Source organism: Naegleria fowleri, assembly GCF_008403515.1.
Source record: "Naegleria fowleri strain ATCC 30894 chromosome Unknown tig30, whole genome shotgun sequence".
In the NCBI taxonomy this organism is placed as follows: domain Eukaryota; phylum Heterolobosea; class Eutetramitea; order Acrasida; family Naegleriidae; genus Naegleria; species Naegleria fowleri.
In genome coordinates, this window is record NW_025407962.1 from 508,263 (window position 1) to 531,184 (window position 22,922).

At 35.4% G+C, this 22,922-nt stretch overlaps 7 protein-coding genes across 7 annotated transcripts; 5 read left to right on the forward strand and 2 right to left on the reverse strand.

Moving 5' to 3' along the window:
* Positions 1-213: 213 nt before the first annotated feature.
* Positions 214-9,161, forward strand: FDP41_002816 (uncharacterized protein; the record flags this gene model as incomplete). The annotated part of the gene is made up of 2 exons (XM_044706052.1): positions 214-793; positions 943-9,161. The coding sequence occupies 2 exons, from the start codon at positions 214-216 to the stop codon at positions 9,159-9,161; spliced, it is 8,799 nt and encodes a 2,932-aa protein (XP_044563014.1).
* Positions 9,162-9,753: 592 nt separating this feature from the next.
* On the reverse strand, positions 9,754-10,371 carry FDP41_002817 (uncharacterized protein; the record flags this gene model as incomplete). Its single annotated transcript, XM_044706053.1, has 1 exon — positions 9,754-10,371. One exon carries the CDS (start codon positions 10,369-10,371, stop codon positions 9,754-9,756), a length of 618 nt encoding a protein of 205 aa, XP_044563015.1.
* Positions 10,372-11,256: 885 nt separating this feature from the next.
* FDP41_002818 (uncharacterized protein) lies at positions 11,257-11,658 on the forward strand (the record flags this gene model as incomplete). The annotated part of the gene is made up of 1 exon (XM_044706054.1): positions 11,257-11,658. The coding sequence occupies one exon, from the start codon at positions 11,257-11,259 to the stop codon at positions 11,656-11,658; it is 402 nt and encodes a 133-aa protein (XP_044563016.1).
* A 373-nt stretch (positions 11,659-12,031) lies between these two features.
* FDP41_002819 (uncharacterized protein) lies at positions 12,032-14,871 on the forward strand (the record flags this gene model as incomplete). The annotated part of the gene is made up of 2 exons (XM_044706055.1): positions 12,032-13,446; positions 13,503-14,871. 2 exons carry the CDS (start codon positions 12,032-12,034, stop codon positions 14,869-14,871), a joined length of 2,784 nt encoding a protein of 927 aa, XP_044563017.1.
* Positions 14,872-15,281: 410 nt separating this feature from the next.
* Positions 15,282-16,897, forward strand: FDP41_002820 (uncharacterized protein; the record flags this gene model as incomplete). The annotated part of the gene is made up of 2 exons (XM_044706057.1): positions 15,282-16,420; positions 16,507-16,897. 2 exons carry the CDS (start codon positions 15,282-15,284, stop codon positions 16,895-16,897), a joined length of 1,530 nt encoding a protein of 509 aa, XP_044563018.1.
* Positions 16,898-17,023: 126 nt separating this feature from the next.
* FDP41_002821 (uncharacterized protein) lies at positions 17,024-20,230 on the reverse strand (the record flags this gene model as incomplete). The annotated part of the gene is made up of 3 exons (XM_044706058.1): positions 17,024-19,581; positions 19,659-19,961; positions 20,095-20,230. 3 exons carry the CDS (start codon positions 20,228-20,230, stop codon positions 17,024-17,026), a joined length of 2,997 nt encoding a protein of 998 aa, XP_044563019.1.
* Positions 20,231-20,470: 240 nt separating this feature from the next.
* Positions 20,471-21,649, forward strand: FDP41_002822 (uncharacterized protein; the record flags this gene model as incomplete). The annotated part of the gene is made up of 1 exon (XM_044706059.1): positions 20,471-21,649. The coding sequence occupies one exon, from the start codon at positions 20,471-20,473 to the stop codon at positions 21,647-21,649; it is 1,179 nt and encodes a 392-aa protein (XP_044563020.1).
* Positions 21,650-22,922: the final 1,273 nt, after the last annotated feature.

Consider the following 22,922-nt stretch of genomic DNA (forward strand, 5'->3'; position numbering starts at 1 on the left):
GAACCTCTGTTCGAACAGAGTTGGGTTGATCTTGAATGGACCAGAGCTTTGAGTAATTCTTGCAAACGGACCAACCACCACTGCAATCGAATTTGATTCACTGTCTAATGAACGTTCATACGCTCCGTCGACGAGAGTCGAGTCAATATGAATCATATATGACGAGAACATAAAATAATGCTCGAGCACACCGAAGGCAATCATCAAAAAAAAATGAAAAAGTCTCACTCGGATCAACACTTCCCTCCCACTTCATCATCATCATCGGGAACAAGAAGAACAGAGGGTATGATACCGCTGGGATCTACCCCTCAACAAACACAACAAATAATACCTAATCCCACATTGATCAATCCACAAATACCACCTAATCAAATACCACCATCCTATCCAAATATTCAACCAAGAACTAGTAATTTATTACCACCAACCCATCCACAACAACAACAAGTAAACTCATTTGATCAACAACACCACCCACAACAACATTTAGGAGTAAATTTACCACCATCAGGAGTTTCCAATCCTTTTCTTCAACAATCCGTACAACAATATAATACTTTTTATGTTGCTCCGGGATCCACTGGAAGTTCTCATGGTATGGTTTCACGATCGAGTGATTCTTCATTACAGTCAGGAGGTTATCCAATGATGACACAATCAAATACTACAAACGGAGCATTTTCAATTCAAAACGCAATGAACTTTTTTAATAGTACCGTTACAAAATATGTGAATCTAGTACAATTAGCAAATAATGATGATAGAAGAAGAGCACTCAAAGTTGTGAATGGTATGTTTATGTGTTCATTATAGTATATTCACAAGAAACAAAAAATAATATTTCAATGATGATGTTCATCTGTATTTTTTTTAATAATTTATGATCCTATTACCATATCAAAATATATTACTCTTCAATATTATTATTTTCAATAACAGATTGTGAAGATATTGTTACTCAAGTTTTGGAATATCACAATTTAAACAATCACAAAAATAAGGAAATGCTCTTGGCAGCATGCTTTGATCAAATGTATTTACTTTTTCAATCTTCTCAACAGCAACAACAACAAAATGATTTGAGATATATCTATGTGAGCATTTCCTATCTCGCTAAGAAACATGTTGAAGTATTCAACACTGAAGAAATCAAACAAAGACTTTTGGGTTATTTATTCTTGACAAACAAACATTTTGGAGCAGCGAGTACTCCTCAGAACCCATCATCATCCACTACGACGAGTAGTAGTAGTACTACTATGACTGGTGGTGGTACTATTAGTGGTGGTGGTTCTGTTGTTTCAGCATCAGGAACTTCTACAGGCACTTCAGCTCAAAACACTTCTGTGAATACTGCAGTGATGAAAAAGGGAACTTATTTATGTTTGTTATGTTGTGATATTTTATACAAACTTTATCATGGAATTGACCCATTCACAGTTCAGAATGCTGGTGAAATGGCTGTACAGCTCAGTGGTTATACTAGCAATAGTATGAGTGGTGGTGGTGGTACTAGTGGTGCAACATTGATTCAAGATATCTCTCCAAAATCCACTCAAAAATCTCATCATCTTGTAACAGGTGTGAGTGAATGGAGTTTAGATTTAATTTGTGCTCTCCTCAATGATAGCTTAGAGGATCGAATTTGGTGTGAATACGAATATGCAAAAGATTTTGTAGATTCCATATTAACTGGTATTCGAGATTTAGATTCATCTCCAGTTCTCAATGACATTGAAGCTCAATCTGTGCCATGTCGATACAATGACCCTTATACACTTTCAAGAGTGAAGGAAATTGTTGTTTCATTTGTAGATCAATTTAGAAATAATACCTCAAAAAAGAGAATTGAAAATATCATTAGATTTTGTATTTACTGTTTGAAAGTGAGAGAAGTGAGAAGTTATGCAGCACGATCGATGGAGTCATGGCTTAGTAGTTCCAATGTCATTGTCGTCAAGTATGCAAAAGAATTACTTCAAAGAATGACTCTTTATATTCGAGAAGATGTTCCTGACTTGTATAATGAAGGTGATCGATTTGCATTTGAAAGTATTGTAAATATGAAATTGAAACCAGCAAATATTTCAACTCAAGTCGATGCTGTCTGTGGAATTGTGAAAAACAATATTGGATATCCAGTATTGGCTCTAAGAAAATTTTTGAATATTGAAGCTCAACCACATCATAAGAGTAGTAACACATTCAAGAATTTATTAAGTATATTCAAAGCCATTCCTTCTTATAGAGAACGACAATTAGGATATACATTACAAGAAATGGTTGCTGCAGCAGGTGATGCTGAGTATTTTAAGAGTTTTAAATTATTGACTCGAAAGATTATCAAACATTGTTATACAACAACAACAACCACTGCCATCACCATCACCACTACCACTTCATCATCAACCACCACATCATCAGCAACCTCATCAGCAAATCTCTCACACAATGTTCCAAGTGCCTCTGCCACCACTAGCACCACCTCTACCACCACCACTAGCACTGCCTCTTCTTCTCCCTTTGATTTTGTAGATTTGTGTGCGAGTTTATTCTCTCCTAGAGAACAAATGAAACAACAGCCATTTACCACACGTAAACGATGGATTAATAGTTTATTTGAATTGGTACGAACCATTGTCATTACCATTGTCATGTTACACACCTCTAAAGAAATTGAAGATCAAGATTTGAGATTCAAAATTGCAATCATCCAAAAAGAAGCCATTGAATGGTGTAAAAATGTATTACCTCAATACTTACCAGAACTTTCCAATCGTCAAGAAGAATATTTTAATTATGTGAGAGGTTTTCTTTTCTTTGATTATCAATCCTTTAGTGATGCTAACGTTCTACAAAGTGTATTGGGAGAAGTTCCACCCAATCCAACAGCTGCATTTGAACAAGTACGATATTGGTTAGATGAATTACCATGTGAAGAAATGACCACCATTCATGTTCAACAAATGGCTCTCTATGATAATTTACTCAAATATGCAGATGCTATTTTTGTTGTACAGAGTTGTGTGTTCCGAGCTGCCAAGTTGAGAAATCGATTAATTTCTCTCAAGCAACAACAACAAGTCTCTCAACAACAGCAGTTACAACAAGTCTCTCAACAATTACCAACAATGACAACTACATCCATGATGATGGGAAAACATGTTTCTCAACAACAACAACAACACCTCTCTCTACAACAACCACTCACAATATCACCCATTCTCTTAAAACATTGCCTTCCAGTCTCTACCTTTGATGTCATTCAAAATTTGTTAGATTTATGTAAATTTAATGCATTACCACAAGTGATGGATGAAAAGATACCTTTCCGAGATGAAATTGTATTGAGAATGTGGTATTGGAATGCAATTATCGTTGGTGTTATGATCATTGCACTCAATCCAAATACATTGGCTGAATATGCATTGAATGTGAACACTCCATATCCTACATTTCGAACCATTCTAGAATACATGTTAAAAAATCAATTACCATTAATGGAATATGAAGTGGAAAGTGAGCAATTACAGAGAGAAGAAAGAGATTGTATTGAAAGACATATTCGAAAGATTATTCAAATTCAAAACGATCGTTCGATTGAACCTAAACGATTTGAAAATGATTCAGTACAGACATGGATGGATACATTTATGATTCATGAGAAGGCTCAACTTGGTTCAAGAGAAAGAAGAGTCATGCCAATTTCACTTCAAAGAGAACTACGAAGATATGATAGTGAATATCAATTGGGAAGATCATTGAGAGCATGTCGACAACCTGATTTCTTGATGCAAATGATTCAAAGAGAACCTTCACCATCTCATGCTTTGAATTGGATTGATGGAATTATTCAAATGAGTCAAGAAGATGCCATTTGTACCATTCATGTACTTCCACCAAATGTGTTGTGTGAATATCTCATGTCAATTTTTAAAAGAAAGAATCAAAGCTATCATGGTGGTCATACAAGTGGTGGTATGAGTAGTCATATGAGTGGTATTATTGGTAGTATTGGTAGTATTGGTGGTCATACAAGTGGTCATATGGGTACTCTTAGCGATGGTACTACTAGTGGCACTGGTAGTACTACTTCTTCTTCTGGTCAACCTCACATTTCACAACAAGTCTTGATTCATCAAATCATTGATCGACTGAGATATTATTTGAAAGGTTCTTCTGAAAATGATAGTTTGGAGGTTTTCTATTTCTTTTTAAGAAAGTTGGCTCATGAAGATGTGACTGAAAGAAAATTAGCTCAATTCTCTCTCAAGAAATTATTTATGTCTCCAAATGACACTCAATGGAATATTGAATTTGATTGGATTGATGAAATTCGTTCATTGACATACTTTTCAAAATGTCACAAAATCATTTGGGAAACATTTAGCAAATTAATTCTATTAGAAACAGATATCAAATTTGTGAGCACTTTCACAGATTTTATTTACAGTAACGACATTGCACCTTGTATTGAAATTTCATACATTCTCTCCAATCTCTTAACTCAACGCACCTACTTTAGCGAAAAACTCTTCTCAACCAATTATAGAAATATCAGCGAAAAAACACAAGAAATTTTTTATCATGGATTTGAATGGATCAGAGAACATCAAGAATATTTAAAATCTTCAAAAGAACATCAAGAATATTTCAATAGAGAACAAGAAGAACCTCCTATCATCATCATTTATCAAAGTGATTATAATAATCAAAGCATCTTTGAAAGAAAGAATGATTCTGTTAACGAAGCTAATGTACAACATGGCACACCATTACGAATGAGATTATTATTTTTAGAAGGACTCATTTCATTCTTATCCATCATTTACTCGAGAAATAATACAACGACGAATATTCAATACATTCAAGAATGGGAGAATATCATGACTTTATTCTCTCAACATGCCTATTATGTGCCAATATTAACACCTGAAAGAAAATATCCTCTGATCTCTAGAGAGTTGGCTTTCAAATGGATTGTTTCTAATTTATGTAATCTTGTAGACATTAGTGTTCAGGTATTACCCAATGAAGATTTATTACAATTATTAGAGAGTGAATACATTCTCACGGATTATGCGATGGGATGTATTTATGAAAGATTCTCCAAATGTTCTCAAGATGATCTATTGGAAGCATTCAAGAGATTGCAATCCTCGATTGGAACTACTACTGCTCTTAATACTGCTATTCCTACGACTACTACTTTCGATAGTACTACTACAAGTAGTAGTACCATCACCACTAATACCACCAATACCAATACCACCACCACCACCACTCGTACTACCACCACCACCACTTGTACTACGATTCATTCATTTTTAATGAATATTGAAAATTTCTTACAAATGTCCATCTATGCAAACAAAAATAAGGATTATCATCATGTGCAACAGAAACTTTTGAAATGCATTCAATCGTACTATCAAGTATTAGGTATTGAAAATTCATCCATGAGAGAGTATTCTCAAGAAGAGGATGATGATTTTGATGCCTATGCCAATATGGAACAAGTGGAAAAGGTACAAAATTCAATGCTCACCCAAGAGGATGAGATGAGTATTGAACAAATTAGAGGATACTCTGATGAGGCTACCAAATCATTCCTTTATTCGAATCATTTACGAGATATTATTCATCCAAATCAAGAAAGAGAAGAAATGATCACTTTTGTATTGAATTTTGTGAATTGTGTTGAGAATGTGGAGGATGACTCTCGAAATGATCATATTCACTTGTTGTCTTCATTGACCGAAGAGATTTTATTGTATTTGGTGGAAGATGATTCATGCATGAATGAAAAGTTGCAACCACATGCACCCTATGGCTTTGTATTGTTTTGTGTATTGACTCTTTCATTGAACTATTCACTTCTCAATGATAGTGGAAGGGAGAATCTTTTGAATATCATCCTTTTATGTCGAGAACGATTTGCAATGGAGAATGATGAGAATCTATCAACGACTTCCATACTACATTCTATTATTTATTCATATACTCACATTCTGTTTCCAGTCTCATTGGATATTTACATTGACAATCAATTATTGACACAATTTGTGATGGAAAATTCAAATAGGAATGATATTTCTCTCTATCAGTACTGTCAAGAAATGAATAAGAATTTCAATGCCTTTGACGAGAATTGGAATCGACCAAATGATGATGAAAATGATGATAACGAACGCACTCTTTCCACAATGACATTATTCTTGTGTCGATTATTGGATTTGGGATCTTCAGTCACTGAATTTGTGATTAATTATATTGCACAAGACGAAAATTTCATTCCTAATCATCGATCGATCACTACGACCACCAACACTTCTACTACTACCACTTCTACTACTACCACTTCTATTACTACCACTTCTATTACTACCACTTCTATTACTACAAGAAATACTAGTTGGATCAACAATAACAAGAATGGAATGAAAAGATTATTGAGAATATTTTCAAATATCATTCATGAGAGAACAACAAGACAAAACCTTCTGATCGGTCAGAATGGAGCAACAGCAGCAGCAGCAACTCACAATCATGATGATGGCAGTGTGAACACTCTACCCATCGATTCAATGCAACTCAATTTATTGAGTGGACTTGTATTGGATTGTATTTCTCAAAAAGATCCATCCATATTTGATGATGTGACTAGTTCATTGGTATTTGTGAGAGGTGAACATGTTGAGACTAGAAATTATTTATCGACCTGTTTGATGAGTTCAATGATTCATTATAGTTCGAGAAGAGAATTAACAAACATTTTGGAGAAGGTTTACAATTTATTCAAAGAAAATCAATCAATTCCATTCTCTCATCAAACGAATTCATTGTTGGAACAACAGCATGAAATTCCTCTCTTTTCACAATCCTTGTTGAGTTTCGTACAGGCCTATCGATCCACCGTTCAAGTCAATGATGACATTTACACCAACAGTCGACTCAAATTACCCATTGTGTTGAATTCTGAAATTTATTCATTGGTGATTTATTGTGTGTTGGATTTGATGGAACAACTCTTCAGATGCTCCTTCTCACAACAACAACCTCAACTGTTACTAGTAGAAGAAGAACCACCACTCGATTCATCATCATCATTGAAATATCCACAATCCAATGACAATACCAAATGTTGGACCACTAGCACTTGTACCACCAACACCAACACCAACACTCTGACCACTCTGACCACTAGCACCACTAGCACCACCACTCACATTCCTTCATTCTTCAGAAATGAAAACACCTATGATGTGGTTCTATTGACCATGCTCAGTCAAAATCCATATTCCGATTACTTGAGTTTATTCCTCGATCTCATGTCCAGTCAAAGTGATCGTGTTGGAGATTTATTTGTCCATTTCATTCTGGACAAGTATGGATTACAACCAAAAACAAAGAGTCTCTTGCGATGGATGTACTGTTGTTTCCCAACACAAATTTCAAATGAATTGCAAAGGAGAGGAATCTCTGAGAGTGAAATGAATGCAATTCTCTCTTGTTTAGTTTCAAACAAAGTATTGAGAAAGAATATGACTACAAGTTTAGATGCCATGCTTCACCGATTAGGACATTTATTATCATTTTACTCCTATTCGGATAGTAATATGGAAATATCTAATTTTGCATTTTCAATCTTCAGACAAATTGCATTTCTATATCCTTATCTAGTGATTCGATATTTAGATAATATTCTCGCATTGATTGAAACGAATTTCACATCAAATTCAAGTCAAGAAGAAATGAAACCAGTGCTTCGAATTAGTACTCAAATCCTTGCGATTTTAGATGCATTGAGACCTCACATTTTCAATTTTAGAGAAATTCTTTTAGATGAAGTGTTAGATGTTTATTTTGTGATTTTAAATCAATCACTTCTTGTTGCTCGAAATGATCAACATACCCATGTTGAATTTGTTTCAAAATTCATTGATTTTATTTGCAATTATATTTTATATTTGATGGATGAATCAAAGAGCCAAACGATGCAACCCGTGGTGGAACAATTGAACTTTTTACTTTCACAGAAAGATGTATTCAGTAAGGTTCAAGAAATATTTCCAGAAATATCTAAAATCAAACTTTTACTCTCCATTATTCAACAATTGAGCGCTTTACGAGAGATTGCACCAACAATAGAATATCATCAGGAGTCATTGAGTGGTGTTCTTGTTGCAACTGGTGGTGCTGATGGTGATAGGAATACTATTAATAATACTATGAATAGCATTACTATGACGAATAACACGATGAATACTAGGAATACAACAACAACAACTCATTATTCAAGTGTACGACATGGAACTGACACTCATGCACTACTTCTTGTGAATAAGAAACATTTTACCATGTTACCTTTGAGTGATGAAGAAATATTTGAAATGAGATTGAGATTGCATTATACACAATTCTTAACTAGTAGTAGTAGTAGTAGTTTTGATTCCTCTTCACTTCATCATCACAGTGGTGGTCTATTTGCTTCTCATTTAACCTTTTTGAATCATGATCATGATCATCACTACCAACAACTGAGTCGACACATGCCTAATATAATCACCACTACTGTCAACACCAGCAGCAGTATCCCCACCACTACTGTCAACACTACCAACAACAGAGAGGATCATTCAACATCATCTCATCCAATATTCTTTGCAGAATATTCTTCAAATGTTCACTACAATGCTTCTCAATTGAAAACTAAAAACAGAACACTTATGGATACATTGGCAGAAATTGATAGCATTTCTCAATATGAACCTGGTGTCATTATTCATTTCGTTCCACAATTATTAGATCTTTCCATTCAAGCTAAGAACAATCGACAAGTTATGGAAATTGCATATCAATTACTTGTAAGAGTATTACAACATGATTCTAAACAATACTCTAAAATTATTCCATTCTATTTGGATTCTCTGTTGCATGATAATTCCAATGTTCGAGAAATGGCAATCAAATATGCCTATGATTTATATCCATTTTGTAACACGAGTGAATCCAAACAATTGTTACTGGAAAGATTATTTGTCATTGCTGAGAAGGAACCACCACGTGTGTTGCATTCGAACCTAAGTCCAACTCTCTCTCAGACGGCTATGAGAACTCTCACTAAGATTATTGACATGTTGATTAAGATTAACTAGTGTGTTGAATTCTGTAAAGTCTAGTAAAATAATGTTCATTAATAAATATAATATTTATTAATTTTACATATTCGAATGATGATTCATCTCTCAAACCTTCATTTTAATCACTCTTTTGAAACTGTGTATCCATTTTATGCAATATACCACGAGGTATTCGAGATGTCATAATTTCGAAGAGAGAAGACAAAAACTGTTCCACATGGCAACAGACCACAAAGTCCACAATAACATAAGATGCAATCATGCACATGATTGTAAAACGTAGGTTTGGCGACCAACAAGAAGAGTTGAAAGAAAGAAAAAGTCCTGAAAAACAAATCATCAACAACAACACTCTGTTCATTCCAGTACCAACAAGGGTAATACTGAAATTCTCATTCGCTTGCCTAAAAGTTGTTCCTCTAAAAAGACCAGAGTGTCTACCACGAATCGTAACATTTCCCCATGGATTGATCAATAAAAGCCTTCCTATTCTTAAATTCCTGTGCAAGTCCTTTGCTAACTCCAAAACTTCTTCATGTTATTCCTGCAAGTTCCATTGAACAGACTGTATTGGAGATTCAGTTGAAGAAGTGATGATTTGGAATCTCTATTTCTCTAAATCTTTATGCTGTACATGACTCAAATAAGCATTCCATAAGATTGCAACGCTATTCACAAACAATACTCTATATTGCAACGGTACCAAAGTGAAATTCAACATTTGAGCAGCTGGCCAAATATACCAATTTACCACCAATGTTGGCCACATATCATGTTTCATCTTTTCAGCAATGGAATCAAAGCTTTTACCTTCAATAGCACCCATATAAGCTAAAAACTGAAATAAGGCAAAAGGAGCAAATAATGTTTGATCCACCAGCATTTGTCTTGCTGCATTGAGAGTTCTTTCCGTGTTGGAGAGAACATATCCGACAGGATACTTTTTAGCCACAAAACGATCCAAGAATTTGTACCACAAGTGAAGAGTTGGCCCAATCATAATGATACCAAAACTGGCCATTTTCAATGTTCTCACCCAATCCAAGGTGAAACCTGTTGTGGATGATGATGAAGAAGAAGAAGGATGATGATGCTGGTGGTTGTGTTCGAGGGTTTGAGTGAGTACATCTCCCAATCCGACCAGTATGGACGAGGAGATGGATTTGGTGAGAATGGGTCTCGTCTCTAACATGTTCAGATACCATCGGGAGAATCGACCAAACATTATGTTTTTTAAAAAGAGGAATCTTTGTTGATTAATAATTCAAATATGAATGTGGTTGAAGCGAGTCAAAGCCTTTGAGAGTAAAAGGAGAAGGCTTTTAGGAGGATGAAGATTGTAATTTTTTGATTTGGAAATTAAAAAAAATTGAAACCCCTGTTCGGATAAGGCTACTTACTAGGGTTTGGTAATTACATTTTCAATACTCAATTATAGTTGAATGATTGAAAACACCACTCGGAATTTGTTGTGAAATTGAACCAAATTCGTAAAAATACCATTTATATAAAATGTCAATTCCAAACTCTCTTGATTTTTATAAATTTGAAGGAGATGAAGAATTACTTTTGAAAATGATACAAAAAGAAATTTATTCCAAGAAGGAGAGAGAACAGGCAGAACAAGAATTTTACAATCACGTTGAAAATAATTTATTTAATATTTTAAATTTAATCACTCAAAATATGAACATTTCGGATTTGGGAAAATTGGATTCTCATGCCTTGTTGCAACTCATTGAGAAATATATTTCGGAAGATGATAGGGATTCAAGATTGAATATTTCATGATGATTAATTGGATGATTTCTTATTGGAGAATTCAATTTATCTCTTGTTGTGGTGCTCGTGCTTGCGATCATGGGATTGACAGCAAATATTTTCAAAAGTAGATTCAGTACTCAACCGTTGAGTTTGATTCAATTGAGTTTGATTTGATGTCCTTTATTAAATTCACAACCAACCACCACATCGTTCAATTGCAGTTGAAATAAATGGTTGAATTGAGCCTCAACCATCCTTGATTTCATCTTTGCATATGAGTCGATGACAAAAACATTCAAGCAAATAAATCCTCGAGAAATTGCACTATGAAATACAACAACAAAAAATGAAAAAACAAGCCTCTCCATCATCAACACAAGAAGACAACACTTATCAAGTCACCTGGGAGGATCAAAAGAAGATTAATACATTCAGTAGAATCATCATACGATTCAATGAATTGGAAAAGGAGATTTCCGATTTAAAAGAAGAAATGAACAAATTGAATGATGCTTCTGATGAAATTTTCATTTCTGATAATATTAGTTATGTGGTGGGAGAATTGTTTGTAGAAGTAACGAGTGATCAGGCCGAAAAACTGTTAGAAGCTCGGAAAGAACAAGTAAAAAGAGATTTGAAAGAGAAACAAAGAGAACATAAAGAAATTGAAACCAAGATGAAGGAATTGAAAGCCAATCTCTATGCAAAGTTTGGTTCAAACATTAATTTAGAAGAAAAAGACAAGTAATTCGAGTATGGTTGTTGTTGTCGTTTCGTATGTTTTATTCAGTCTAGACTTTTCCGATGTTTAATTTAACACCGAACTGTAGTAAAAATCTTTTCTGTCTCACCCTGATAGTAAACATGAACCTCACACAAGAATTCATGCTGTTGTCATCAACATGTTGTAACGATGTGGATGTGGTTGTCATGATGATTCTGGAAAGTTGGGAAGTCTCAAATCAGCACAAAAAAACACGTCCATCGACAACCATGCCACCATCCATGAGTACTTCTCACCACCGTCGTTTTCTCATACTAACCTATCACCACCACAGGTCAATAATTTCATTCAAGAAGATGATTCAACACAAGCATTGAGCTCAATCCAACCCATCACCATGATTCAAGCCACTACAACAACACCCAATGCTTCTCCTTCTTCAAACAAAGATGTTGTTGCACAAAAGAAAAGGCGCAAACGTCCCAACAAGAAGAAGCAACCGATGACCGTTCAGATGGACCATCGTGCCAATCCTCCTCTCCATCTTGACAAGAAGAAGGATATTGCTGATGATAAAAACATGCATGCAAACTCCCAAAACAAAGACTCAACCAAAAGTGTTCATGGAAGATCTTCCACACGTTTTAATAAGAAGAAGAAGAAGAAGAAGAAGAATAACAAACAATGTCCATCTTCAGCGTTTTCGCAAGTCGATGCGCATGACTACATTCATCACGTCAACGAAACAACAATAATCAACCACACGTCCACCAACAACCACACAACTACTGACAACAACAAACATGGTTCACAAGAGGAGTTTAAAACCACCACTTGTACCTCCTTCTCCTCTTCCTGTGCCTCCTCATTGAATCAATTAACTGCTTCTGGACGAGACATGTCATTGATACATCATGATGGACAAGTCAAAATGTTGCAACTTGTCAGTGAAACCAAAAATCGAGTCCTTTCACTATTGAAACAACAAGAATGTGATAAACGGGAAGAAAAATATCAAATGCTCTGTGAAGAAACCTGTGATCATTTGAAAAAGGTGAATTCAGAAATTGAATTACTGATTGGATTTCGAAAAAGTTTCGAATTGGAAATGAAAAAACTTGAATCCATGATTCATCATCTCTCACAGACCAATCTCAACACCTTGAAAGAAAAATTTGACAAAGAAGAATATCGAGTATTGATTCATGCACTTCCAATTTATTCCAAAAGACATGAAATTTTGCAACAACTTGAACAGAATGATGTCATTATTTGCTCTTGTTCGACTGCCACTGGAAAATCTACTCAAATTCCTCAATACCTCTATGAAGCAGGATATACTAACATTGTTTGTACTCAACCTAGAAAAGTGAGTGCATTCAGTTTGGCTCAACGAGTGTCTGAAGAGATGAATCCCACGATGATTGATCACCACACCACAACCCATATAAGGAATATTCCACAACAAGAACAATCTTACCACCACTCTCGAAAGGATGTTTGGATTGGATATCAAACAAGTCCTGTGAACAAAACAAACAAACACATCTCCTCCAAGTGGACGTCTCACTCGATGAGTAGCATTGTATTCGTAACGGATCGAATTCTACTCAATGAATATCAGAAAGATTCTCTTCTTAGTTCGTATGAAGTCGTGATGATAGATGAAATCCATGAACGATCCACTTACACCGATATTTTAATATCCTTATTGAAACTATGTGTAAAAAAGAGAAAACTTTTACAGAGACCTTTGAAAGTGATTTTAAGCTCTGCGACTCTTCAAGTGGAACTTTTTTCGAAAAGTGTCCAGTGGTGAAATTGACATGTGAATTGTATCCTGTGCTTGAATTCTATCAATCACACAGACCTAAAAATTATGAACAAGCAGTTGTTGACTTGGTGTCAGACATTGTTCTCAATAATCGACATGAAGGAGATATTTTAGTATTTTTAGCAAGTCGTGAAGAAATTGACAAGTGTTGCAAAAAAACAAGACAGTTCATCCTATCAAAATCAAAGGATCATCCATGTGTCATTCTTCCACTCCATGGAAAGATGAATGACAACGATATACAAGCTGTATTTGAAACGACCAATGAAAAAAGAAAAATCATTTTTTCGACCAATGTTGCAGAAACAGCCATAACCATTCATGGAGTGAGAATTGTCATTGATTCAGGAGTGGTGAAGGAACGAATTTATGATCACGAAAAGGATATGAGTATTCTTAAAATATCTCCAATTAGTCAAAGTAGTGCCATTCAAAGAAAAGGTCGTGCAGGTCGATGTAATTATGGAGTTTGTTATCGTTTATATTCAAAAAGTGATTATTATCAAATGAAACTTTTCACAGAACCAGAAATGTCTCGATCTCATTTGGGAAATTCCATTTTACAAATTCTATCGAGTGGAGTGAATGATTTACAAAACTTTGAACTCATTGAAAAACCCTCAAAGGACGTCATTCAAAGAGAATTGAATCGTTTACATCGATTTGGTTTTGTTGAGTGTTCACATTCGAAAGGACAGGACATGAATGAATCATATTTTATGAATTCTTCTTCCACCCTATCGATTACCAAAGAAGGTAAAATTGCTTCTGAACCACAGTTAGAACCTTCTCATTCACGAATGATGATTGAATCTCTAAAATTGAACATTGAGAAAGAAATGGCCATGGTGATCTCCATGTTGAGTGAGAGTGATTTTGTCTTTGTGAAAAAACAGAATCCATCATCCAACGATGCAACTTGGAAGCATTGGAATGAGCGTGGAGATTTATTCACCTTGTATCACCTATTATCAGAATATATGCGTATTCAAGATAAGAAGAAGAAGAAGCTCAGGAAGAGGAGTAGCCCCGAGAAGGAACAGTGGTGTGAGGAGAATCACCTTTCAATCAAGGCCATGAAAATTGCAGCAGATTTCAAATATACGGATGTCATGAAACGAATCTCTTGGATTCGATCCACTTTTGAAAGAACAGCCCACTCTCAACCACCCATGGGTCATCATTCTAGTAGTAATAGCAGCAGTAGTAGTATCAGTTGTAACAGTAGCAGTAGCAGTATCAGTTCCAACAACAACCACAACCACAACAACAACTTCATGAACACCAAGAAGGTTACTTCGAGTAACAACCCGAGCACTCGAAATTTCGTATTTTTAATGAAATTAGTGAGCAAACTTGCATTCGAATTCAGTCAGAAAAAAAGCCAGTCGCAAAATCAGTAAATTCCACATTTTCGTACTGATTCCGAAAAAATCAAGACGAATTTTAAGGGAGAAAATGATTTTGTTTATTTATTTTATTACAAAGCAATCAAGTTCGGAGCCATTATTTGAATGAATCATCCCCTGATTTTGTTCTCTTTTCAGAGTTGGTGAGAGCCGATAAGTTATATATGAAGGGAATCACTTACGTCCAATAGTATGATTCGTTTCAAATGCTTGCTTGGAAGTGGTGATGGAAATTGCAAATCAAGATTTATCTCAATAGAGAAGTTGATATCCGGAAAAAAGCAACACACATTTTCGACTGCTTAAAAAGAAGATTGGGCGTCTCTGGGATTGCATTGTCGTATACAAAAAATGATTCTGAAATTATATTAAGCATCAAAAACTTGGATACCACATTGGATGAGATGTCTGTCAAACAGGCACTGGAGAAGGATAAAATCTATTTTAATTCTGTTAAGATCCAAAGATACGTGGAAGAGGACACAATTGAAACGACCTTAGCTTGCCTTTTATCTAAGATGAGACAGTATGGAGTTGTGGATTTCATTGAATGTAATCCAAATGGTATCCCTTATCAACTCGGCGGATTTATCAAATTTAGAGAATATCAAATTGCTTCACAAGTCGTTGAAGAACTTGATGGTACTCCATTCTTAAATGGTTATCTATGGATGAAACATCAACTCAGTGAAAGTTTTCAATTTCCGGCTAATATTTACACGGTGGCTTGTCTGAAAAGCGAAATTGATCGTCTGATCGAAAAGATTTCCTCTAATTCAGAATGTGAAGTTCAGATCAAAGATTTGGGAAGAAAACACAATCATGGAAACAATAAGAAAATATTCAAAATAAGAGCAACCAATCACAACTCCCTAAAACAAGCGAAAATTATGGCTGAAAAACTTTTACTGCCACAACAGGTGAAACTTGACTTTAAAACATTCAATTTTGCTCAAAATCATAGAAAAAAGTTTGAAATCATCGAAGTGGAAGAACGAGTGAAATTTTCTTTGGACAGCAGAGAAAAGACAGTTTTCATTTATGGTAAGAAAATTAATACTGAAAGAGCAAGACAGAAAATGATGTTCATAATTGGAGATAGATCAAAGTATCACACCATTCCTCTTAAATATGTGAAATCTATTGTAGGAGAAACATTTAAAGAATTACAGCAGAGATATAAGGGAGATATTACTTTTAGTTTTCTTACAAGATCAATAACGATCAATTCTACAGACTCTGAAATTGAAAAATTCAAAATTGAAATTCGAGAAATAACTGAAAAATATGAACAAACAGTATTAGGACTTGATCGTCAGAGCAATCTTATGGAAGAATGCTCGATTTGCATGGAGAACATCACATATCCATACATGATGATTCGTTGTGGACATAAAGTATGCCAACCATGCCTTAAATTCAAAATTCAAAATCACAGTTATGACTATCCTGTATGCAGCGAACCCTTGACCATGCCAGAAATTCAATTATTATTGGTAGACAGTTCTCAGTTTGACTCAATATGTATGCGATCATTAGAAAAGTACTTACAAAGCCTAATTGCAATGATATACTGAAAATTGTAAAGGACAAATCATTTTGATATTCATGCAATTTGGAATATTGCAGCAAATGTGACAAGGAATCACACTCGGAATCTTGTGCAGAGTTTGATGAAAACAAAAAGTGGATTGAAGAACATACAAAGCCATGTCCCAAGTGCTCCAAACCAGTAGAGAAATCTGCTGGTTGCAATCACATGACCTGTACCTGTGGTGCACATTTTTGTTGGATATGTTGCGCATGCTTTAAAACAGAGGATGATACTTATCGACATCTTGCTCGAGCGCATGGTGGTTTTTATGGTGATGTACCGATCCAACCTCGTCCTGAAGTGGTTCAGGGTCCTCCTCCTGTCATGAGACAACCTCCCCAGCCAATCATTCCTCCTCAAAGAATTCAACCTCCTCAAAGAATGGTGGCTCAACTAGTTCCTCCTGACATGAGACAGCCCTCTTGATAATGCAGCACGAAATCAACCACCCGATCAAGGCACTAACCAGGAAAGACAAGGCATTCTTCAAAATTGCTCAATTATGTAACAATATAAGAGCTTTATTTATTTCACATCAGGTATGCCATTTAGTTACACAACTTTTCTAACTTCAAGTGGTAGATTTGTGGATTCGACTCTAAATTCAAAATCTCCCAAAGACCCAGAGAAGTTAGACAACACAACTGTGAGAGGGAATAAGGCATCTGTCTTTTGTATGTGTGTCAATTCTTGGCTACTTAATTTACACATTGCAAAACATCTTCTGTAATTGCCGCTACTGGCAACCATAATCTCTTTTGCAGGTAAATGAATTGGTTGGCCTTGATTTGCAAATACCATAATATTAATATCTAAAGGATGAGCTGTGGAGCAGCTAAATCTGAGATTGGTCTTGTCAGCTCCTGTAATATTCACTGGGCTTGTTCGTGAAGTAGGAGACAAGTTAAGTGAGGACGAAGAGGGTGCTGAGATGACATACTGAGGATTGAGACGATAGGTAGAAATTTGATTACAACTTCCACCACAAGTTGTGGGTGTCCATTGATCTCTGTATGCCTTGTAGTATCTGTAGGTGCTTGGAATGGGTTCTAATGTACATGGAACTGTGGAATAACAGAAAAGTGAATATCTAATGGTTTGAATTTTCTCATGTTGAGACAACACAATTCGGAAAATAGCTTCTTGATCCTTGTTAACAAGTGATTCCGAATTTGAAAGACTTGATGATGGTCTTCTCTTTTTGTCATTTGTGACCTTTTTCACAGCATCTTCAGAATTCAAACAAATTCTGTAATGTGGATCATTACTATATCGTCCTTTGTGAATGAGTGTATTTTCATTATAGAAAACTCTGTCAATTCCTTGCTTGTATACAGTTTCACCGGATGCACTACTTCCTCGATGAACATGAAAAGTCAGATAATCTCGATCCCGTTCATCCAGTGACGTAAAGTGTTTTGTTAACATGATCCATACACTTCCTTTTCCTTGAAGTTTAAGACGAAATTGAGGATTACCATTCATTGTGTGATGATCTGTTCCATCGAGACTGATTGGACCTACTCGATGATCCCAGCAACTATGTCGAATTTCAGTATAAGGGAATAAATCAGGGCTCCATGAAAAGTGTAAGGTTTGAAAATACTTCAATAAACTCTCATAATTCATCCAAAATACGCCATTGTCATGCTGACCAGCAACAGTATTGTCATAATCGAGCTCCTTTTTAAGTTGTGTCGTCCAAGATGCATAATCATTGGGAGAGTAAGGACCTTTCCATCTTTTACGAGTCCAAGGATTCTTCACCTTGATAAGTTTCTTGACACCACCACTGTTTGGAGTTGTAGGGGACATTCCATTAAACACATTTTGAGACATGTTAAAGGTTGGACTTGTTCCATTATTGGAAGATGTTACTTTTACCTCTCTCACATCCAGAACAGCATAGGCATGATTGGCATAAAGACCAAGCTGTTCCTCTGTTTGTTTTTCAAGATGACCAGTAGAGATGGTAATTAGACATTTTCCAAGTTGAAAACCATCGTACATTCTTTTCCAAAGTAAATCCTTGTCAAAATTATTTCCGTTAGAAATTTTAACCTCTTCAGGTATCCATCCAGTCAATGCATAGAGATCAATTCCTGAATTAGATCCTGGAAATTGATATCCACCATTCACTTTCATGTATGCCTTTTCCATTAAACTCACCCAAAATTCTTCAGAATTTAATGATAGAGAACATAATAAATTTCCTTGTGAATCCACTGGTAATCGATCATCAATAATCACTTTTCGAGCGACTCCATTGAAAAATATTTTGATGGAATACTTTCCAGAAGGATTGTAATAGGGTTTGTTCGTTCTTGGATTTTGTGGAAAGATACTATTTGTAATTAATTTCTTATTGTACTTTCTTTCATACAGAGCGGCAACGCATAGACTTGCAACAAAGGAACAATCCGTAACGACATGAGACTGGACAATATTATCTTCATTCACTTGGTCCTTGTAAATTAATTGAGGAGAATTCTTACAAGATCGTAAGGAAAGAATTTCATGAGGCCTCAACCATCCATATAATTTGCTTCTCTGTTCTTTTGAAAGAGGTAAAACATGTTTGTTCGAACCATCATGAAAATTAAGTTGAGTATCTACAAAAGGAATGGGCAAGTTGAAATTTTCATTCAAATCTAATTCATCATTCCAAGGATATAAAAGTAATCCCGAGGCCATAACACTCGTGTACTTGAGAACCTCAATTTCTTCATCAGTGAGAGGTTTTATAGGTGTTGGTTTTGGTGTTGATCCATTAACGGTGGTGCTTACGATGGAACGCTCTGATATATTTGTTGAATTTACAGAAAGTGATGAATAATTAGTGGTAATAGTTGAATTTGTTGTTGAAGTTGTTGGTGTTGAGGTTGTACTATTGGGTGAAATTCTAGGAGATGGAGTCCACGAACTTGAAGAAGGTATTGAAGAATAGGTTTGTGCAGTTAAAACGGAAAGGTGGCAAGTGGGTTTGGCTTGATTGAAAATATCAGAAGAATTATTTCGTTTGGGAGAAATTAATTCTGATTTGTTGCTCTTCTTCAGTGATTCAGCTTTTGAGAGGGCTGTTTTAACTTCTGATTGAAACGGAATTTTGTCTGGAATGTTCATGAAAATTCGTTAATGATCGTTGTTTGAAATTTAAATTCCGAACCACTTGAATAATGTCACTTACAATTTCTGATTAATTCCAATCCATATTCAGCAGCTAGTGTATAATACTTTATAGCATCCTCAGTGTTTCCTTGTTGAACACCAACCTCTGCAATTTTATCGCACAAATAAAACAGATAATGCAAGGCAATGGGTTTAGAGAGAGCAGAATTATTGTTGTTGGAAGAATTCACTGTATTGTTTGGATTTGATTTCAATCGTTTTTCCAAAAGTTCCGCCTTGTTGATGGCAAAAGTTAAGAGTTGAGTAATTTGGAAATGAATCTCTTTTTGATGTTGAGTGCTGAGAGATGGATTATTTTGTACTATTCATCATCACGTTATTGTTGTTGTTGTTGTTGTTGTTGTATCCGATTTGAATATTATATTCGTGATTCATCATGGTGGTGGTGGTGAGGATTCGGCTTTCAACGAAAAATCATGACCACAAGCACATACCTTGACTCCTCAGGTTCATAAACTTAGAAGCAAATGCAATGTAGAGATCACATGCTTGTTTCAGATTTTCTTCATCCTCACACTTGGACGCATTGAGTACCAACAGCAAATCACTCTCCGACACGAAAATCTCCATTTCCAAATGATGAAGAAGAGAAAACTAAAATTCAGCAGTGGTTTCAATGTGCTATAGTAGTAAATAAATACGTGTGATTTGCTCTTTAGACCCAACCAATCCTCTCTCCGATGCTCCAGCAACAAGAACCGTTGTTGTTAACCACACTCTCTCCCTGAAAAAAATATAATTTTTTGTGTTGTTCCTTGTTCAGAAAAATGTGTTTAGTTCATGGATCGTCTTACAAAAAAAAGACACAACATGAACTCTCCACCTCCTCCTTCAGCCTCTTGCATCATCCGCGTGGATCGACCAAGTTCAACAACAACTCGGAGTGTGGTTGATCCGAAAGACCTCACCCAAGCCATGTCTAAACTAAAAAAACCATCCTCTCAACATATTGTTGAGTTTGAGGAACGATACCAACAAGCCTTGCGAATGCAACAAAATGAAGATGAATGCGCTGCTCATTTCAATAGAAGATTCTTTTTTGATGAGGAAGCTCACAAATGGACTCGATTTGAAATGATACATTACACCAAGATGATGAAAGAGATGAAGCCTTTTCCTAATCAATTAAAGATCCTCTCACTCAATGTTTGGTTTGCAAACATTTTACAACACAAACGATATGAAGCTCAATTAGACTTTTTCGAGCAGATAAATCCCGATGTAATTTGCCTTCAAGAAGTGATTCCTAATTATATTGAAAACAACATTACAATAAGAGACTTTACTCGAAATAATTATGTCATTTCTGACATGGATGGAACCACCGTAGATCCATACGGAGTGATGATTTTAGTGAAGAAAACACTTCCAATTCTTGACATTAGAATTACATCCTTGACCACTAGAATGGGAAGAAAGCTTATTCATGTCTCATTTACCAAAGAACCCATTCGTGATGAAACCTTAATGGAAAAATACATTGCAGATGCCTCCAGAGGATCAAGCATTACTCAATTAGAGACAATAATTCCAGCATATGCAGTCATAGGAACTGTTCATTTAGAATCTTTAGCTTCTAAGGCAGCAAGAAAAACACAATTAGAACAAATTCATCCCGTGTTTAGTCAATACGCTTCATCCTCTTTAAGAATGCTCACGGGAGATTTTAATTTTGACAGTGAATCGATCGAAAATCAAAACTTAACAAGTGGAATATTTAAGGACTACACCGATATTTGGCCTTCCTTGTATCCACAACAGGTTTTAGAAGGAAAAACATTTCCATATGGTCCCCACAGAAAAGGAGATCGGTTAGATCGAATGGTCATCAAGTCCACCTCGTACAAACCCCACAAAATGGAAGTTTTCGGAAAAGTGCCACTCCCTTTATCAAGCGAAGAACAAACAACACTAAGAGAAAAATTCAATATGGAGAAGGTGTGTTTGAGTGATCACTATGGTATTTATTGTGAACTTCACAGCTATTAAGGTTTGACAAACCAGCTGAAATAACACTATGAACGATCGACAATGAAACATACACAGTTTTCATTTTAATATTAAATATTAAACATAACAATACTGGAGTAAGCTATATGGCAAATAGTGTGTTTTGGAAGGATTTTACATCTTTAGAACTGAGTAATACCGAGGTTGGTGATGAAGGAGCAAAATATATTGCTAGTGTTTGGAAGAATTTGACTTCTCTAGATCTCTGGGCTGCAACTATTAAGGTGATGAAGGAGTGAAATATATTGCCACAAGTGAAAATATGAAGAATTTAACTTCTTTAAACCTTGAGAACAACAAAATTGACAATGAGGGCGTCAAACATATTACCACCAGCAAATATATGGAGAATTTGAAACATTTGAACATCAGTGGTAACAAGGAGGTCATGTTGTTTTACCACAAAATCCCTCATGTTCACTGTCCTGATAAGCACCTCCATGAAATACAAGATAGATTTTATTTTCACACCTATTATTGGTCCTCATCTTCATATTCGTCTTCCTCTTCCAAATACTTGACTGCTTCCTTCTTTGAAAGTTTTTGCAATTTAGAAATTATTTGTTTGGGAGAAATTCTCTCAGATGCATTCAGTTTCAACATGTTTGCAACGAGTTCAATAAATTCTTGAGAATATGAATTGGAGGGTTGTGCAATTTTCATATTAACCAAAAGAGAATAATTTATGCTCAGATTGTTGGTGAGTTCTATTCAGCAGTTCTAGAAATTGTCACCAACAAGCAAATCCACCATTCTCACTTCTCTTCGTTCACAACGTGGTGAAACACTCAAATATGATGCAGAAGAATTGAAAAAAGACAAACAATTTATTCTTGAAGCAGTGAAACAAAATGGTAATGCATTCGAACATGCTGCACATGTTTCTTTTACCGCCAAAACTAACCGTTACTCAAGCTCAGTTTCTTTATTTTTAACTGCCGCTCATCCTTGCGCAAAAAAAATGATAATAATAGACCTAACCAAAGATCGTGTTGGCAATTCAAGATACCGCCCAAAACAACATCCAAAAAGTGCAACCCAACGAACTAACAATAAGCAATGTACAAAGTTTGGGTAAAGATGTAGAAAAAACGCTCAAAGAAGACACACAAACAGAGATTGATCGGTGGCATTCTAACGATGTTGAAGACAATTCAACACTTGAATATTAGGACACGTGCGATTAAAACATGTTTTTCATAAGTATTTTTAAAATCAAACAAACCTTTTTGATTTTCTTCATTAATACAAC